Source organism: Triturus cristatus, chromosome 11 (assembly GCF_964204655.1).
Source record: "Triturus cristatus chromosome 11, aTriCri1.1, whole genome shotgun sequence".
Lineage (NCBI taxonomy): Eukaryota > Metazoa > Chordata > Amphibia > Caudata > Salamandridae > Triturus > Triturus cristatus.
In genome coordinates, this window is record NC_140594.1 from 71,461,675 (window position 1) to 71,482,516 (window position 20,842).

General features: G+C 45.1%; 1 protein-coding gene across 2 annotated transcripts in view; it reads left to right on the plus strand.

Annotated features, from left to right (window-relative positions):
* Window positions 1-20,842, plus strand: part of GALNT9 (polypeptide N-acetylgalactosaminyltransferase 9) — a 763,825-nt gene that overhangs the window by 436,202 nt on the left and 306,781 nt on the right. The window contains exon 5 of one of the 2 annotated variants that reach the window (XM_085633497.1): window positions 3,655-3,852. In XM_085633497.1, coding sequence (XP_085489623.1) covers window positions 3,655-3,852 — 198 coding nt within the window. The remainder of the gene's footprint in view (window positions 1-3,654; window positions 3,853-20,842) is intronic. The other variant, XM_085633498.1, reaches the window with a different exon arrangement.

Below are 20,842 nucleotides of genomic sequence, written 5' to 3' on the forward strand. Positions count from 1 at the left end.
ATAATCCCTGTGGCTGAGAACAGGAGGCCACAAGACATGTCCTTGTAGTCACTCTGGGAGTCTTGGGTTCAAGAGGTGCAGGTCAAGTTCTTCTCACCCAGGCAAGAGGCAGCAGGAAGCAGGTCAGCAGTTCCTTCAGAGCAAGCAGTCCAGCAGAATGGCAGTCCTTTCAGCAACACAGCAGTCCTTCTTTCTGGCAGAGTATCTCAAGGCCGAGAAGTGCATGGAAGAGGCAATATTTATACGTGGTGCCCTTACTCTGGGAGGTAGAGAAGCTTCTGAAACATCCCTTTGGAGTCCCAAGGCATCCTGCCTTCCCTCCTGTCCTGGCTCCAGACTAATAGAGGAATACACAAAGCTCATCTGTCAGCTCCACCCAGTCATGTGACCCAGGGACAGGCTGCGGGCACTAAGTGGCTAAGGTAAGAAAATGCCAACTTTCCAAAAGTGGCATTTTCAAACTTGTAACTTAAAATGCAACTTCATCATGAATTAGGATTTTTCATTACAATTCCAAAGAAGCCAAACATGATTAAATAACGTGTTCCCAAATTACAGCTTTTTAAATGTAATAAGGTAACTCCATGTTATACTATGAGAAAGGTAGGCCTTGTAGTAGTGAAAAACGAATTTAAGAGGTTTTCACCATCAGAACATGTAAAGCTTAAAGGTACATGTCCCATCTTTTAAATACATTGCACCCTGCCCTCTGGGCTACCCAGGGCCTACCCTAGGGGGGACCTCTATGTATTAGAAAGGAAGGTTTGGGCCTGGCAAAGGTTTACTATGCCAGGTCAACATTGCAGTTTTAAACTGCACATACAGGCTGCAATGGCAGACCCAAAACCTGTTAAAAGAGCTTCTTAAGTGGGTGGCACAATCAGTGTTGCAGGCCCACTATCGCCACTTAGAATGGGTACATGTAGTACCATTTAACTAGGGACTTACAAGTAAATTCAATATTCCAATTGGAGATAAGTCGGTGTTACCATGTTTCAAGGAGTGAGGACATGCACTTTAGCACTGATTAGCTTTGGTGACGTATACAAAGTCTAAGGCCAGCAAAAGCAAGGTCCGCAAAAGCAAATAAAGGCAAACAGTTTAGGGGAAATGCCACCCTAAGGCTGGTAAGTCTAACAAACCATTTCCTGTTTCAGTAGCAAGAGAGAACGAGATAGAGAGAGAGAAAGAGAGAGAACGATAGAGAGAGAGAGCGAGAGAGAGAGAGCGAGAGAGAGAGAGAGAGAGAGAGAGAGAGAGAGAGGTGAAAAGTGCTATGTATGTGGCATTGGGGGATCTGTGTATCTGACCTGTGAACCCTTTCCCACTTGTCCCAGCAGATGATCCATAACCCTGCAGATCCATACTCGCTGATTTGTACCCCTGCAATACAGAGAATTGTACAGTATGTCTGTCAGCTCAGGAAAGAGATTGTGAGGCCTTTCTAAGGCTCAGGGCTGTGTTTCACAGCATAAGACAAAGAGGCTGATCATCGAGGTAGGTACGTACGAGCCAAGCTGGCCATGTGGGACCAATGCTCAACTGAGTAACCCTGGGGAGCCATGTGAATTGGTGATTAATCAAGTGTTGCCCATATCTATTGGTTATGTAGATGTTATGATGTCTTATGCTAGAGTTGTTTTATCACACCCGCCACCATGCATGCAATCACACACAGACTGGTGTTAGAGAAGCTTGCTCTGCTGATGCACACACTCTGTCTGTTACTGTACCTGTTCTATGTCTGGGAAGTCGTGCCTGTTCTGTGAGTGAAGCTTGCACTACTGCTGATCCACATACCACACCTGGTCTGTGAAGGACTACACTTGCTCTGCTGCTGATGCTCTTGCTTTTACTGGTCTGTGTGAGTGAAGCATACACTGCTGTTGCTGTCCCTGTTTCATCCATGTGTGGAAGCCTGCACTGATGCAATTACTGTGGTGTACAGGAGAAGGCCTTGCTTTGCTGCTGCTGCACCTGGTGTGTATTTGTGGGATAAACCTTGCATTATTTATGCTGCCAGCTATTCTATAACCCTTCTTTGTGATGGCAAGCATTGCTGATGCCCATGCTGCACCTGTGATGTGTGGTGGTAAAGCTTTTCACCACACAAAACCCTAATAATTGCCTTTGGCTGTGCGTGTATAAATTACATCCTTGAAAGTGGCCTGTAGGTAAAGTGGTGTAACAACAGGCCCACACCCCCCGTAGTGCGGGGGGGACGACCCTCAGCAAAAGTGGTAGCTGGTGGGTCGGGCAGGAGGGCCCCTTCATGTGCTTTGCAGGGGGGGCCCCTCAAGTTTCGTTACGCCACTGTGTATGCAGGGTCAATCTTTTCACTTTGTTTATGATGTGTCTGGCAGTCCACATCCAGGTACAGACATATTAATGTGTAAAGTGCCAACTCACTTGTTCGCTGACTCACTCATTCACTAAGACATGCACTCAGTCATCTGTAACTCTGTCAGTTCCATGTCAAGATACGTTTGGACCTATAACTGTGCTGCAGAGACTCGCCATGGAATGGGGAATCACTCTTTTGCATGTCATATATTGCATTATATATGTGATATACTGAATCCAATATATTGCATCCAATCCATCGACCAGCATTATGCCATCAACATATGTAGATATGAAGTCAAGAATAGCAAATACACATTTACCTTTGCATGGTAGATTGTAAGGTAGATGGGATATTTTTGTAGATCCATATTGTTGGCCTCTACATGGAGTATACAACCCATCAGAGGTAGGAAGCACTTTATAAATTAGGGGTTAAATAAAAACTCAGCAAGATTCTGTGGAGTTCAGCCTATAAGCAGAAAATACACAAGTCATGCTGCAATTTGGCGCCGGTAGTGCGAACAGTTCTGAAATATCAGCACGAACAGCACTGTGCGATGCACAAGAGCAAGCGGCCATTCGAGTTGATTTTGCTGCCATTTGAGTAGAAAAACTACTCGTGCTGCAGCAGCAAATCTACTGGAGAAGCAGCCCTCAAACCACTACTGCCCACGACCACCTGCGTTAGGAAACTGTGCTGGGGGACACCAAGTCTCGCTCACGCTCGCCAGCTAAGGATCTGGAGCATTGTGAGAGAAAAATTCCACCATGCGGATATTAATGGTGCCCCTTCCGGCCCAAAAACAATCCTGGCTGTAACACAGGTACACCTAAACCATGGTGCACAGGTGCCTGCATTGGCGCTCGGTAGCCACAAGTGCGTCAGTGCAGGCTGAGATCAGGAATGCACCATATCGCGATAGATATGGTGCATTCCTGTCCACTCCATTTGATGCAGCGCAACGCAGCAAGTTGTCTTGCTGCGTTGCGTTGAGCTACGTCAGATTTTGATTAATCTGGGCCTTGCTGTATAATGCTTCATACATTAGTTTTGGGGACTGAAGGGTAAGGTCAGGGGGGTGGCGTTGTCACACCTGAGTGATGTGTGTCACAAAAAAAGGCTGATATTTGTTTTCATGTCATATTGGTCCATGTTTTAATCTGTTCTTGTAAACATGTCACTCTTGCAGCTGTTTAGTGATAAAAGTATATATTAAATTATGAATAAATACAATGCAATTCCAACAGTTTCAGTGACTGAGCAATAGACTGTATCTTCTGTTTAACAAACTCTATCCTCTTCTTCAGGGTGGAGCCAGCAATGACGCGCATTAAGGAGGACCGGCGACGCATTGTCCTACCCGCCATCGACAACATCAAGTTCAACACTTTTGAAGTCCAGCAGTACGCCAACGCCGCACACGGGTACAACTGGGGGCTGTGGTGCATGTATATCATCCCTCCCCAAGACTGGCTGGACAAAGGCGACGAGTCGGCCCCCATCAGGTACGCGCAGTCGTTCCATTATCTCCTGAAGCCGCGTCTCTTATGGTGCCTGTGACGTGGTATATGAAGACTAATGAGATGCCGCATGCTCCATTATGGCCTAAGCCGCCGGTCATTAATATCTGTTAAGCAAATACCTGAAACCTGCTTTTTCTTGCTTTAGCTTCTGTGGGTAATTTTCCACAGTGTCAAAGACCTTCACCCTGTTATGTTGGGGTAAATTGACATATATTTAAACCACAAGTTCACCTGAAAACATTTTGCTTGACTATTTGAGTGCAGCAGTCTGCCTGTCCCCTGGGGTGGTGGAGGCCCAACCTCCACAGGCCGGCAGCAAACACCTGCCATATTCTAAATCCTTAGTAGCTGAGCATTTTTGCTGAAAGCAGAGGGACAGTCAGTGCTTAATTTGTGAAAAAATAGTGGGTGGGGCCCTCATCAGGAGGCCACTGCAGCTTGCACCAAGCCATTGCTCCCGTCAGCGCCATCTATGACAGAATCAATGCAACTAATGACCATGAAACCCTACAAGCGTGACAGTTCAGACTAATCCAGGTGCCCAAAGCTGTAGGAATGACTTGCAAGGCAGGTATAGCCACTTTAAGGTATATTGAATTAATAACCAACTGTTGTTGTGCTTGTCTCTATATTAGACAAACAGCGCCACCATGTGGCAGACTGTCATAAGTGCTGGTGTTGGCAATTAAGTACCATTGGTGAGCACTTGAAACCACCGGCTCAAATTAAGCAATGGTGGCAGTACTTTTATTAATATGTAATATTTGGGAGAGGTTGAGCATGTCATAGCGGGACCCCAAAGCTGGAGTTTGCTTCTGCAAAACGAAACACAAATATCAATCACATGAAGGAAAATGTTTCCCTATGCATCAGGAACAACCACCTCAAGTTACAAGGAAGTCGTTAACAGGAAAAAGAGAGTATTGAAAGGACACCTCTACATACGGGGGGCCTTCGGATCAGTGCTCTGTCCCAGAAGCCCTTGGCTAATTGGTCACTGTTTTGAAATGGCACAGCCAGCTTGTTGCCATACTGTTTATGGTTCCTCCATTACTTCTCTGCCCCTGCACAGAAATTGGAATGGGTAGGAAGATGATTTTGGGAGCAGGAACATAAAAAAAAATCATCAATGGGTAATATGTGAATAACGGGGATGTTTTTCTCCTTGGTGTCTTGCTTTTGTTGTCTATTTGATCTCACTCAGAACCACTTGGAGAAAAACTTCTGTTATTTGATAAACTTTTAGAATACAAGAAGGTGCTGCACACTGAACCTTGGGCGGAGAAAGCCACATGACCGGGGACTGCTATTGGAGGGCAGTGGAAAGAGTGATGGGTGTATGCATGAGTGCCATGAGACACTAGGGTTAATGTAAGAACGTGAGTGAGAGAATGAGTGAGTGAGCAAAAGCGTTAACATCCCAGTGTTATTAAGATAACATTAGAATGTTACCAGCTCCATTGAAGACAATGCTGTGGCTCAGGCCCATAATGGCTGCTCCTACATTCCAATGTTTGTGTATCCGTTTCTCCATTTTTAATTTAGAACACTGTACTTGCAATGTGTGGAATATTCTAATAGCCTTATAGCCCTTCTGCCTCGGGCTATAATGGTTGTTAAAGGCCCTCAACCTCATTATAGGCCCAAACCAAGCTTCTTAGATCAGCCAGGATCCCTCAGTGAGCAGCAATGCCCCAGCGTGGCAGGTATTTACTGTTGCATCCTTCCTGTGTGCCTGGCATGCACAAACACCCCGAACACTGTGGGCTGGCACACACCACTGGCCCCCTTCGGAGAGGGAGATTGGCATTCCGAGGCTGCAGCTGTGCCTGTGAGTGATTAAATAAATATTGGAAGTGAACTCCATTCTTTGCCGCTGCTTCTTCAGCCAGCACTGCTGTGCCTTTGTAATTACAATGTTTTTGTGTGCTTTTCCTGCCAGTCTGTTTCTGTTTTATAAGCAGCATCACACCCTTTATGCACTTGATAAAAAGCCTGATCATTCCATGTGCACAAACAAAGAACAAAAAGAGACTTTAACTCTGGGCACCTCATAGGCTGGGCTCCAAGCAGCTCATAGCAGTCACAATTGCATCATTGATATTAGGTAAAAAGCAGAAGATTAAGGTACTGGAATGAAACGGGTTTTTCAACTGTGGGGATGGGGTCTCCTGTTGTGGGGCTTCCAGGTCACGCCTCCACTCGCTCCCTCTTGATATTGAGGGGCAAATGTACAAGGGAAGAGGTGGAGCGTGTCGTTCGCCTCTGTGGCTTAACGACACGCTCCGCCACTTCTGAAACGCAGGGCTGCACCATATTTGCAAGAATATGGTGCAGCCCTGCGTTTCCCCCTGTGCTCGCGCTAAGCATAGCAGCTTAGCACCAACGCAGGCACCCTTGCACCATAGAGCAAGACTGTCTGCGTGCACGGGAAGATTGTTCATGTACAGGGAGGTTCCCCTTCCTGCACATAAAGACTCTTAAAATGCCGTTTTGTAACTTCTATGTGTGCTGCTTAATGCAGCACACACAGAAGTTGCAAAACTGCATTTTAAAAAAATGATTGTTTATGTGCAGGAAGGGGGACCTTCCTGAATATAAACAATCATTGGCCTTTTGCTGTTTTCATGTGTGCTGCACAACGCAAAAAACGAGGAGAAATTAAACATTTCTCCGAACTTCATCAGGTTAAGACCAGGTTTTCCCTCGTCTTAATTCTGGCGCTGCCTCCTACTTACACCTCACTTGTAGGAGGCAGGGTCAGAATCAATGGGTGTTGCGGTGGAAGGCCTACCGCAACACCCATTGCCCTCTCCTTTCACGCTAAGCATTGCGTGAAAGGGGACCTTATTTACAAGGCCACATTAAGCCATGTTAAGTTGCTTAATGCTGCCTTGTAAATAAGACGAAGCCCCTATGACCACAGGAACATCGCAAAAAGTGACGTTACCGTGGTGATAGGGGTTTGTACATATGCTCCTGAGAGGTTTAATGAGATCAGTGGGGGTGGGGCTGGTGAAGCGGGCCAGGATTTAAACTTGAAAATCTGGTACGTGGGTGGAGAGGCCTGCAAAGATACCCAGGCATACTCCCTCCCTGCCTCCAGCGTCTTGAATGGGGGCACACAGGGAAACAAGCCAATGCAAAAAGCCCAGGTGTCTCACATTCCGATTGGATAACATATCATCCGGTCCCACCCACGGCGCTGCCTCTAAAAGGTCTCTGGAAGGTTAATGGAGATGGCAGTGAAGTTCTCAAAGAAGTCCAAAACCAGAGGGACTCGGGGTGGCTGGTAACAGAAAACCCTACCATTAGAGAAACCAAATGCAAAATAAGGAGTAGAATCAACGGGTGGACATTCCTCCACCGTACCATTGTTTAATTTGAGCCAGTGGATGGACCGGGCGGCCCGTAGGCACTCATTTGTGGTGAACTGTACTTATTTCTCCTCATCAGACTTTGAGCCATAGCAAGAGAAAGACAACTGCAAAGGGAGAAGAGAAAGACTTTAAAAACAGATACAAAGAGAGAAAGCAGGGATAAAAAAGAAACTCAAGGGTGAGATAAATGTCAGGGAGTGTCTGGTGATGGATACAAGGGCATGAGGTGGAATCTGGGCAAGCAGCCTTGGTATTGGGCACCCACAACTTTTTATAGTGGCAGCCATGGGCTTCGGAGCAAAACGTTTGGCCCGGCACTTACTCTACAATTGCTTCAGCACTGGACCATATTGTGTTAAAGGATGTTCTACCTGTTGGCTCTCATTCAGCACCTTCCTCACAAATCAGTGGAGTTCCTGATGGCATCCAATCCTATATCAGGCCTGGAGTCCTTCTTTTCTCTCAATGCTTTAGTTTTGATGCATTTCTGTTCTCCTGACTGCTGAGTTTGCCACGGGCTAGCCCCTCTGCCCAACAAGATGAAGAAGGGTCTATGTCAGAGCATAGTTTACAAAACCCTAAAAGTGGAGAAATATTTACTATGCACAAACCCCACAGCAACGTTTACAATGGACTACCCCTCAGAAGTGTATACAATGGACTAAGTCCACAGCAGGGCTTGCAATGTGCTCACCCCACAACAGGGTTAACAATGGGCTAACCCAGAGCAGTGTTTCCAATGGACTAACCCCGCTGCACGTCTTACAATGAGCTAGCCCCATAACAGGGTTAATGATGGACTAACCATATCAGGGTTTACAAGGGACTAACCCCAGAGCAAAATGTACACTGGACTACCCCATAGCAGTGTCTACAACTGACTAACCCCACTATGGGGTTAACAATGGACTAACCCCAGAGGTGTGTTTACAAGAGACTGACTACACAGAAATATTTACAGTTAACTAGCCTCATGTAAAGTTTACAATAGTTAACCAGATGGCATGGTTTACAATGGACTAACCCTACAGCAGGGCTTGCAATCTGCTCAGGCCGCAACAGGGTTATGATGGACTAACCCCACAGCAGTGTTTTCAATGGACTAACCCCAAATCAATGCGCAAGCCCCACAACTGGGTTCACGATGATCTAACCCCACATCAGGGTTTACAATAAACTAACTCGACTGCAGGGCTAACACTGGGCTAGCCCCACAAGAGGGTTCATGATAAACTAACTCCACAGCAGGGTTTACAAAGGACTAAGAGTCAGACGTGCGAAGCTTTTTCTAGCATTTTTTAATGTATAAAGCCCTATTTGCGATTCAGTAAGCTATTACCGAATTGCAAATTGGGTTTGCGAGTCACTATAAGGAAGGGGCCTGCTAAGGGCGTCCCTTCATAATAGCTAATCGCAGTGGTATGTATGAATGTTTTGCGACCGGGAATGCGGTCACAAATCATTCGCAGTTAACACCAACTTCAAGATGGTGGTACCCCATTTGCAAATGGGAAGAGGTCCCCAAGGGACCCCTTCCCCTTTGTGAATGTGGGCAGCGACATTTTATAAGAGCAAGGGTCACTGCCTACTCTTAAAAAATGAAAAAGATTCTTTTTTAAATGCATCCCATTTTCCTTTAAAGAAAACGGACTGCATTTCAAAATAAAAAACTGCTTTATTTAAAAAGCAGTCACAGACATGGTGATCTGCTGACCCCAGCAGGCCACCATCCATGTGAGTGCCGGCCATTCCCAATGGGTGGCAAATTACGACCTGCCTCATGAATACTAATGATACTGGCCCCTTTCGACCCATTAGGAATTTTAGAATGGACTACCCCACAGCAGTGTTTACCATGGAGGACTAACCCGACCATAACATTGACGATGCACTGACCCCACAGCTGAGTTTACAAGAGTCAAGCTGCACAGAAATATTTACAAACACTAACCCCACAGCAAAGTTTACAATGGTCAACCACACAGCAGGGTTTACAATAGGCTCACCCCACAGCAGGGCTAAAAATGGGCTAGAACCACAACAGGGTTAACAACGGACTTATCCTGTATCAGTCCTTACAGTGAACTAAGCAGAAAACAACATGTACAGTGGACTACCCCAAAGCAGGGTTTACAATGGACTAATCCCACTGTAGGGTTTACAATGGATTATCCCCACAGCAAGCTGTACATTGCACTAACCCAACAACATTGGGCCCGATTCACAGAACTAACTTAAGACAAAATCCTAAACTTACTACCATTTTGGTATTCACAGAAGGCACTTACTCATTTCGGTATTCACAAAAGTTAGGAGTCCTAATTTTAGGACTCCTAAATGCCTTCTGTGAATACCGAAAGTCTTAAAGTTAGGATTTTTCTCAGTTTAGGAGTAGTAAAGTTAGGATTCCTAACTTTAGGACTCCTAAATGCCTTCTGTGAATACCGAAAGTCTTAAAGGTAGGATTTTTCTCCGTTTAGGAGTAGTAAAGTTAGGACTCCTAACTATAGGACTCCTAAATGCCTTCTGTGAATAACGAAAGTCTTAAAGTTTGGATTTTTCTCAGTTTAGGAGTAGTAAAGTTAGGACTCCTAACTTTACTACTCCTAAACTGAGAAAAATTCTAACTTTAAGACTTTCGGTATTCACAGAATGCATTTAGGAGTCCTAAAGTTAGGAGTCCTAACTTTACTACTACTAAATTGAGAAAAATCCTAACTTTAAGACTTTCGGTATTCACAGAAGGCATTTAGGAGTCCTAAAGTTAGGACTCCTAACTTCTGTGAATACCGAAATGAGTAAGTCCCTTCTGTGAATCCCGAAATGAGTAAGTCCCTTCTGTGAATACCAAAATGAGTAACTGACTTCTGTGAATACCAAAATGGTAGTAAGTTTAGGATTTTGTCTTAAGTTAGTTATGTGAATCGGGCCCAGGATTTGCAACAGACCCACAGCACAGCAGTGTTTACAATGGGCTAACTCCATTGCTGGGTCTACAAGAGCCTATCAGGAGAGCAAAGTTGACAATGAACAAACCCCACAGCAGGGTTAGAAAGAACTGACACCACAGCAGGGCTTACAATGAAAATACACCACAAACAAGCGTACAATGGCTTGTCCTCACATCAGAGCCTACAGTGTACCAGCACCACAGCACAGTTTATACTCCAAAGAAAAAGTCAAATGAACTGCACACAAGTGTTTAAATTGAGCTTCAGCGATAAAGAAGTTGTAAAATGCTAAGCCACAATAGGGCTCAAATTGGGCTCATCCTATAGCAATATTTTATGATGGAGGAAAACACACAGCAGGTTTTATAGTGGACTAGCACCACAGCGTAGTTTACAAGTACAACACAGCAGACACTTAACCAGACCAACACCATGAGAGGGTTTAAAGTCAGCTAGGATCACAGCACAAGTTTCAACATACTTCCACCAAAGTTTGGTTTTGGTTTGAACTTTCTAACTCCACATGCTGCCAATGTGTACAGCTACTAGCCTGAAAGTCATTAATCTCAGCATGGAAAGTCACTCAAAAGAAGCTGCGCTATCTGTATTTTTCCACGTTTAAAAATAAATACAAACAGGAAACACAATGTTTTCTGTCTTTATCTGTAAAAATCATTAATGACAGAAAACAGGAAGCCCTATTTACTATAGCATGATCCCACTGCAAAGTATACAATGCGATGACCCCACAGACTGGTTTACAATATAATGACTCCACTGCAAGGTGTACAATGCGATGATCCCATGGCAAGGTTTACGATGCAATAACACCACAGCACTGTTTGCAATACAATGATCTCACTACAGGGAATACAAAGTACTAGCCCACTGCAAGCATTCCGAAGCAGTAACCCCACAGGAGGGCGTACACTGCAATGTCCCCACTGCAGCGTTTACAATGCAATAACCCCATTACAGAGTATACAATCAATACCATCACTGAATACTTTACAATACAATACCCCCACAGCAAGGTTTATAATGCAATATCCCCACAGCAAGGTTTACAATGTGGCAACCCCACTACAGGGTATACAATGCAACAACCCCACTACAGGGTATACAATCAATACCATCACTGAATACTTTAAAAAGCGCCGGGACACTCCAATGGAGTAGCCGTGCGCTATAGAAATCCTAAATAACATAACGTAACAATACAATACCACCATAGCAAGGTGTATAATGCAATAACCCCACTACAGGGTATACAATGCAATAACCCCATTACAGGATATACAATGCAATACCATCACTGAATACTTTACAATACAATACCCCCACAGCAAGGTTTACAATGCAATAACCCCACTACAGGGTATACAATGCAACAACCCCACTACAGGGTATACAATCCAATAACCCCATTACAGAGTATACAATCAATACCATCACTGAACACTTTACAATACAATACCCCCACAGCAAGGTTTATAATGCAATACCCCCACAGCAAGGTTTACAATGCAATAACCCCACTACAGGGTATACAATGCAATAAACCCACTACAGGATATACAATGCAATACCATCACTGAATACTTTACAATACAATACCCCACAGCAAGGTTTACAATGCAATAACCCAATACAGGGTTTACAATGCAATGACCCCATTACAGAGTATACAATCAATACCATCACTGAATACTTTACAATACAATACCCCACAGCAAGGTTTACAATGCAATAACCCAATACAGGGTTTACAATGCAATGACCCCATTACAGAGTATACAATCAATACCATCACTGAATACTTTACAATACAATACCCCACAGCAAGGTTTACAATGCAATAACCCAATACAGGGTTTACAATGCAATGACCCCATTACAGAGTATACAATCAATACCATCACTGAATACTTTACAATACAATACCACCATAGCAAGGTGTATAATGCAATAACCCCACAGCAAGGTTTACAATGCAATAACCCCACAGCAAGGTTTACAATGCAATAACCCCACTACAGGGTATACAATGCAATAACCCCATTACAGAGTATACAATCAATACCATCACTGAACACTTTACAATACAATACCCCCACAGCAAGGTTTCTAATACAATACCCCCACAGCAAGGTTTCTAATGCAATACCCCCACAGCAAGGTTTCTAATGCAATACCCCCACAGCAAGGTTTCTAATGCAATACCCCCACAGCAAGGTTTATAATGCAATACCCCCACAGCAAGGTTTCTAATGCAATACCCCCACAGCAAGGTTTATAATGCAATACCCCCACAGCAAGGTTTACAATGCAATAAACCCATTACAGGATATACAATGCAATACCATCACTGAATACTTTACAATACAATACCCCCACAGCAAGGTTTACAATGCAATAACCCCACTACAGGGTATACAATGCAATTACCCCATTACAGGATATACAATGCAATACCATCACTGAATACTTTACAATACAATACCCCCACAGCAAGGTTTCTAATGCAATACCCCCACAGCAAGGTTTATAATGCAATACCCCCTCCAGCAAGGTTTCTAATGCAATACCCCCACAGCAAGGTTTATAATGCAATACCCCCACAGCAAGGTTTACAATGCAATAAACCCATTACAGGATATACAATGCAATACCATCACTGAATACTTTACAATACAATACCCCCACAGCAAGGTTTACAATGCAATAACCCCACTACAGGGTATACAATGCAATTACCCCATTACAGGATATACAATGCAATACCATCACTGAATACTTTACAATACAATACCCCCACAGCAAGGTTTATAATGCAATACCCCCTCCAGCAAGGTTTACAATATAATACCCCCACAACAAGGTTTACAATGCAATATCTCCACAGCAAACATTACAATACAATGACCCCACTGCAAGGATTACAATGCAATAACCCTCCGGCAAGCTTTACAATGCAATAACCCCACAGCAAGGTTTGCAATGCAAAGATCCCAAGGCAGGGTTTGCAATACAAGAACCCTACAAACAAGTTTACGATGTAATGACCCCAATAAATGCTTTACAAAACAATTGCCCCACAGCAAGGTTTACAGTGCAATGACCCCACTGCAATGTTTACAATACAATGACCCTACTGCATGGTTCACAATGCACTGGCCCCGAAGCAGGATTCCACAGTAGGGTTTTCCATGGACTAATCATACACTACTGTTTACAACGACTTAACTCAAAAGAAAGAGAGTGGGGTGGTAGTTATAAGGAACTAACTGCACAACCTTCACAGTGCACTAACCCAAAGAAAGGTTTAAATTTAGTTGAAATTTTGGTCATGCGTACACATTTTTAACTCCCACAAAAACATTACTTTGCACAACCCCCAGCAATATTTGTCTGAGACACGTTAGTCCCTATAGAGCAAGGGTACAATAATTATAGAGCTGGGTTCGTGTACGTAGACATTTTTTGTGAGCGCAGCTTTGCACCCACCCACCTGACTGTTCACTGTTTTACGTCTCCTTGGTCCTGCCATCATATTCTCCCAGGTGACAGCTGCAAGTAAGATTGCAGTGTCTGCTTATCATGGCAAATTCATTCCCACACAGTAGCTCTATTATTGTAGCGACTTCACAACCCCTGCAGCCCCCACGCCCGCCCCCTTCCCTCACACTCGTTTTTCAGGATTTATTTTTCATAAACTACCCCGGGGTTAAAGTAAACAGCACCACTTAGCAAGCGCTAGATAGATTTGTATTCATCGTGATGCTCGTTTCATGGCGTTTAGCTTCGCTGTTCTTTATTTGCATGCAATCCGCATTTCTTATGGATTCAAAAGAAGAGTGAGTGACAGCACCCTCAGAGCAAGACAATACATGGGAAGGTTTTACTAATGTTAAAAAAAATGGTGAATGTTCATTAGATGTCTAGGGCATGGTATTACATAAAGCAGATGTTGGAGTTTATATATATTACCTACTGACGCTCGCCAGTAGGTAGTTATAGTTAGGACCAAAGTTTCCATAGCAAAAGCGTTTTTGTTTTGCCAATAACTTTGGCGGCGGGTGCCACTTGACGAATCTTCATGAAATTTCCAAAAATCGTCCCCTTGTTGGTTCAGCTGCTGTGTTGAAAGTTTCTGAATGATCCGTCAAATGGGGACTGAGACAAAAGGGGAGAACCCAAAATGCATTTTACCCATGTTATGTCTATGAAGATTATTCAGTTTTTTTAACAAGACTATAGCCCAAACCGCTGAAAGGAATTACACCAAATTTGACAGAAAGCTGGATATTGGGCGAGAAAACATGGTTTTTGTGATTTGGTGTAAATCCGTTCAGTAGTTTCAGAGATATTTAAGTTTAAAAAATGTAGATATGTGGGGACATGAGTCCTTGCAGTGGCGGCAGTATTTATTAATCATGCAGGGGGTGCACACGCAGCATCCCCTGTGCCCCGGGGAACACCACCTCCCCAGGGCTTTAACTTCAATTTTTTATGTATTATTTTATTTATTAATTTTCATCATATAACAACCATAAAGTTCAGCAGCATTTACACACAGGTACAGTTACAGAGTGATGCGTTGACAGAATACCATATCGATGTGGTGGAACAGCCCAGTGCTGTTGGCGCTCAGCGTACAGGACAGGTCTTGAGCAGTACATAGAATGTCATTAGTCCTCAACCATAGATATTAAATATGTAGTTAACGGTTCCCAAATTTCATGTGGCCTAGATGCACTGGGTAAATCTTCAGCATAACAGGTGAGTTGGTCTCGACAATATGCCTTATCTTTTATCCAATGTTTATGTTGTGGTGCTGGCCTGCCGTCTGCCTTTAACTTTAATTAATGAGGTTTCCTGCGTGGACTCTGCCAGCCCCGGGGACTGCCACCTCCAGGGTTCAAATAGTATAATGAGGGGATCTGTTGCGTTCCCCGGTCTTGGAGACCCCACATCCATGGGGCTTAATGAAATAAAGGAGGGGAGCCGCGTGGCTCCCCTCCTGGAGCCATACATAGCCCCGGGGACCGCCACCCCCGAAGTCTGGCTCTTGCTATTTCCCGTGGTGCTCCACTTTGAGCAACTAAGAGCATTTTGCTCTCACTTGCTCAAAGTAGACCACAATTGCTTTGACACAAAGGGAGCTACATGTTAGCAACTCTCTCTTTTTCAAAGCAATGCCAGCTCCTGCAAGAGACGGGCAGCAGGCAGGGACCGCTGGGGCCTTGAGGCTCCCCTGTGCTCCCCAACACAAGAAAGTGGGTGCTCTGGGTGGGACTAAGGCATCCACAACAGAAGCCGGGCACCGAGGGAATGGTGTCCCCGGGGCCGAAAACACCCCAGAAGGGGGGGCCAGAGCGGGCCCCTCCAATAGAAATATTGTTTTCTTTTTTTTACAAGAAAAGGCCATGGCCCCTTCCAGGCTTAGACCAGCCTGGTAGGGGGCTGTGCAGCCACTCTCCCATGATTAACTTTTGTTTTTTTAGTTTAAAAAAGAGGCTGGGCCCTGGGGAATGGGGGCCCCATTTGAAATCAGCCCAGAGAGGGGGCCGCTTGACTCCCCCCTTTTCAAAATAGACCTGGCACTGGAGTATGGGCTCCCCAGGGCCAAAATTGGCCCAGGGAAGAGGGGCCATGCGGCCCCAACCCCAAATACATTAAAAAAAAAAAAGGTCCAGCAAGTCACAGGAGGCTCCACCCCCTTTCTTCACCACTCTGCAAATGCGCCTCCTAGCACACTGTTGTCTCCTGATGCACTACTTGTTGGGGGATGAAGTCTACTTGCCTCATGAGGTTCCTTGGGGGCCAGAAACCCCTCCTGTTACCTCCAGTAAATCCCACACAGTGGGATTGCTGAAAGATCTTCAGAGGCCACGCCCCCTTTCCCCACCACTCAGCAAACTCGCCTTCTGGCGCACTACTAGATGGGGGGTAAAGTCTTCATGACTGCTGAGGGTCCTTGGGGGCCAACAAGCTCTCCTGCCACCTCCAGTATGCCCCAAACAGCAGGACTGCTGAGAGGACTTCTGAGGCCATGCCCCTTTTCTCCACCACTCTGCAAACGCACCTCCTGGCTCAGTGCTGGTTGGGGAATGACGTTCCCTTGGCTCCAGTGGGTCCTTGGGGGCCAACTACCTCTCCTGTTACCTCCAGTATGTCCGACATTGCAGGATTGCGGGGAGGTCTTTGGGGGCCTCACCCCCTTTCTCCACCACTCGGCAAATGCACCTCCTGGTGCATTCTTAGTTGAGGACGAAGTCCTCTTGAATGCTAAGGGTCCTTGGGGGCCAGGACCCTGTTCTGTTACCTCCAGTAAGTCCCAGACAGCGAGATTGCTGAGAGCTGGTTGGAGGCCCCCCCCCTTTCTCCATCATTCTGCAAATGCGACTACTAGTTAAAAAACCATAGAAATTCACTGAAAAAAACAAAGGGTACAAGGAAGTTATAGTTAGGGATTAGCATTAAAAAAACCTTAGAAATTCACTTTAAAAAGCAAAAGTTATGGGGATGTTATAGTTAGGAATTTTCTTTTTTTTTTAAACCTTAGAAATTCACTGAAAAAAAACAAAGGTTACAGGGACATTATATTTAGACTCAGGTTTCACTCTGACATGGTCAGTAACATCATTGATGACATCCTTGATGACATCATCCTCAAAATCACTATGGCACCCACTCACACCCCAATGGAGTCTTTCATATGCCAACTCCCATGCAACCATTCACAGACCCATACCAGTACTTTCACACCCACTTTCTGATTCATAGATCTACACACACATCCACTCACTCATACTGCCACTCATACACCCACTCACTCACTAATACAGTCACTGACATACCCACTCATACAACCATACAGTAACTCACACACTGAGTCAGTCACCCCTAGAACTACTCACACACCTAGTCACTCACCCGTACAGTTAATCACACAGCCATTTACTCATTCATATAGGTACTCACACATACCCAATCATTTACTCCTATAGTTACTAACATGTACTCACTCACCTATACAGCCACTGACACAAGCACACACTCACCCATACAGCCACTCTCACATTCACACACTTACCCATACAGTCACTCATATACCCTATCACTCACCTATACTGCCTTTCACATACCCACTTATTCAACCATATATCACTGACCGCACCGTGCGCGCGCTTTGGGCGCACGATCGCTTCGCGCACCGTGCACGCGCGTTGGGCACACCGTGCGCTGCGCGCACCGTGCACTGTGCGCGCACCCCGCTATTTTTATAAAAAAAAAAAAAATGTTTATTTCACCCATGGGGGTCCTTCTGTGACTCCCTGACAAAGGCTACGGGATCAGGAACTCTCTTCCCTGCCCCCTTTTCACGTTTTCCACCTTTTTCCCCCTTTCCTTTTCAGTGCGAGAGACAAAATGGTGGCCGACACTTCCTGATTTCGACCGATTCGAATGTTGACTGACATCTAACAACCAATCAGAATTTCGCTCGCGCACGGCACCGTGCGCGCACGTGCGCGCACCGTGCGTGCATGGTGCGCGCGTATAGATATTTATATGCTTTTAAATGCTATTTTCTCAGGAAATACTGAACAGATTGACACCAGACCTGCAAAAGGCACTTCCCTGACCTGAGGACTGCCTCTCTGCCAAATTTCAAGTAATTCTGTTTAGCCGTTCGGGCTGTACCTTCGACTAAAGGTCCTATGGAAAAATGCATAGGGAAAACGCGTTTTGGGACCCCCCTTTTTTCTCGGCCCCCGCTTGACGAATCACCCCGAGACTTTCAGGGTAGGAGCTGAGCGGAGCGCCCCATTAGTTTTGAAAATTTCGCGAAGATTCGTCAACCGGTGCCAAAGTTATTCAAAATAGAATTTTGAGATTTCCTATGGAAACACAGTCCTAACTATAACTATCTACTGGCGACCGCCAGTAGATAATATATATATATATATATATATATATATATATATATATATAACTCACTGAACAAAACAAAGCAACTTATAGTTAGGTGAATATATCACCATATGCGAGGGTCTGGCTTGCAGTTAAACAGTAAAAATAATCCAGCACTTGATGGAGGAATTACTAAATCCAGAGAAGAATCCACCAATGGACGGTCCTTGACCATCCTATCCATACGATGGAGATAATTCTGCCAGCAGATTCCCTCTGAATTTAGTACTTCATCTGGAAATAAAAGGCATTTTATGACCACCCAACTCTCACCCAGACCTGAGTGGGTTTTGAACTCTAGAAAGATTGAGTTGGATGAACTTGTGAATTTGTATTTTAGCAGCTTTCATAAAAGACCTGCTTGTATTTGAATATTTTGTCTCCAGTTCCATTCATAAAAAAGATGCTCATATATTTCCTGACCATTGCTAACAGCGTTTACGCTATGCCTGTGTCTGTTCCCTCCACACAGGCATCAATTCGCTTTAGAGCATTCATTTTGTTTAAATCTCGTATGGTTCCATTCCCGAGGGTAGCATCAACTACGTTATTATTACCATTTTTTGATTGAGTAGTTATTATTTTTCCAGTTGAGTGGATCTTTCAATGTGGTCAGTTCATAGTCTTTCGTTGAGGCTGTTGTCCGTAGTACTGCGGTCAACTGTGATTGTCCCACCTATCTATCATCCAAGCGTGTGATGCTGCCAATATCAGATGCTAAGTCAGTATACATAGTGGGGTTTTTGAAGATGTAGATTAACTTGGTTAAAGATCTTGTGGATTCAGAGTTGCGAATAAAGTCTGTGAGTCCCCTATTTCAGTTTTTTTGGAGCTTCCTAAAAACACCCCTTGTGGGGTGGGGGGACCGTATTCGAGACACGGTCCATTTGTTCCAAGATCATAATATTCAGATGACGGCCAACAACAATCGGGGCATATTATCAAGCACGGCGTTAAAATTATAGCCGCTTTAGTGGCAGAAAACGAAAGCGGCGATAATGGGCTTGATAATATGCCGCAGAGATTTCCAATAGAAGCCCAGTACATGGCTTCTATAGGAATTCTCAAGGGCATATTATCAAGCCCATTTTCGCCGCTTTGGCGGCAGTTTTCTGCCGCTAAAGCGGCGATAATTTTAACGCCGTTTCTTGATAATATGCCCCAATCATGCTTTCTTCATACTGAGATAATTCAGTAACTGTTCAATTGAATGTCCTGCTGTCCTTCTGTCCATGAAGGTTAATAACAAACCAAAAAAGGTATATTATGAAAATCAACCTTAAGGAGAGGGCGTATTTGAGAAACATTTTTATTACAAAATGAGTCATAAGCATTGTATATAAATTCTGCAAACTTATTTTGACCCCACCCTTCAACACTACCAGAAACTAAATCAAACAAATATAGAATAAACACATATACAAAAGACAAACAGGGAAGAAACATTCACATAGAGAGGAACCAACAGTAATTTTTCCTCAGCGTGTTAGAAGGGGAAAAACAGGAATAATATTCCCCAAACCATTCGACCTCTCTTGTTTGAAGAATAGTTGACGTTTTGGTCTCTTTTACAAGTTATACTTGGACTTCATCAGGACTAGGCGAGGGGCCTTGCATATTTTACTGAAGGTGGCTCCAGTTGTCATTCATTCGTACTATGACCAGCGTTCCATAGACTCGCCCCTCGATTTGAGTATCAACAAGGTGCAGTCCAGCCCATGGATACCAGCACAGTGTAATCATCGAGAAGCCTATAGCATGCAACATCAACAATGTTTAATTCTTTTCAAATTGGCAGATAGGGGGACAATCACCAGCCCACAACCAATCGCACACAAGGGTCTATCTTTCAATTGAATCAATCAATCAATCAAGGACATTTATAGAGCGCACTACCTACCCATAGGGTCTCAAGGCGCTGGGGGGAGGGGGGTGCCGTTACTGCTCGAACAGCCAGGTCTTCAGCTTCTTCCTGAAGGAGAGGTGGTCTTGGGTCAGGCGCAGGTCGGTCGGGAGGGAGTTCCAGGTCTTGGCGGCCAGGTAGGAGAAGGACCTTCCTCCTGTTGTCGCTCTTCGGATGCGGGGGACGGCGGCGAGGGCGTGGTTGGCTGAGCGGAGGTGGCGTTTGGGAGCGTAGAAGTTGATTCGGTTGTTGAGGTAGCTCGGGCCTTGGTCGTGTAGGGCTTTGTGTGCGTGGGTGAGGAGGCGGAAGGTGATTCTTTTGTTGACGGGGAGCCAATGCAGGTCTCTGAGATGTCCGGAGATGTGGCTGGTTCGCGGGATGTCGAGGATGAGTCTGGCTGAGGCGTTCTGGATCCGCTGGAGTCTCTTCTGGAGCTTGGCGGTGGTGCCGGCGTAGAGGGTGTTGCCGTAGTCCAGTCGACTGGTGACGAGGGCCTGGGTGACGGTCTTCCTGGTCTCGGTGGGGATCCACCAGAAGATCTTCCGTAGCATGCGTGGGATGTTGAAGCACGCCGAGGAGACGGTGTTGACTTGCCTGGTCATGGAGAGAGAGGAGTCCAGGATGAAGCCCAGGTTGCGTGCGTGGTCTGTCGGTTTGGGTGCGGTGCCCAGGGCGGGGGGCCACCAGGAGTCGTCCCAGGCGGAGGGTGAAGAGCCTAGGATGAGGACCTCCGTCTTGTCTGAGTTCAGTTTCAGGCGGCT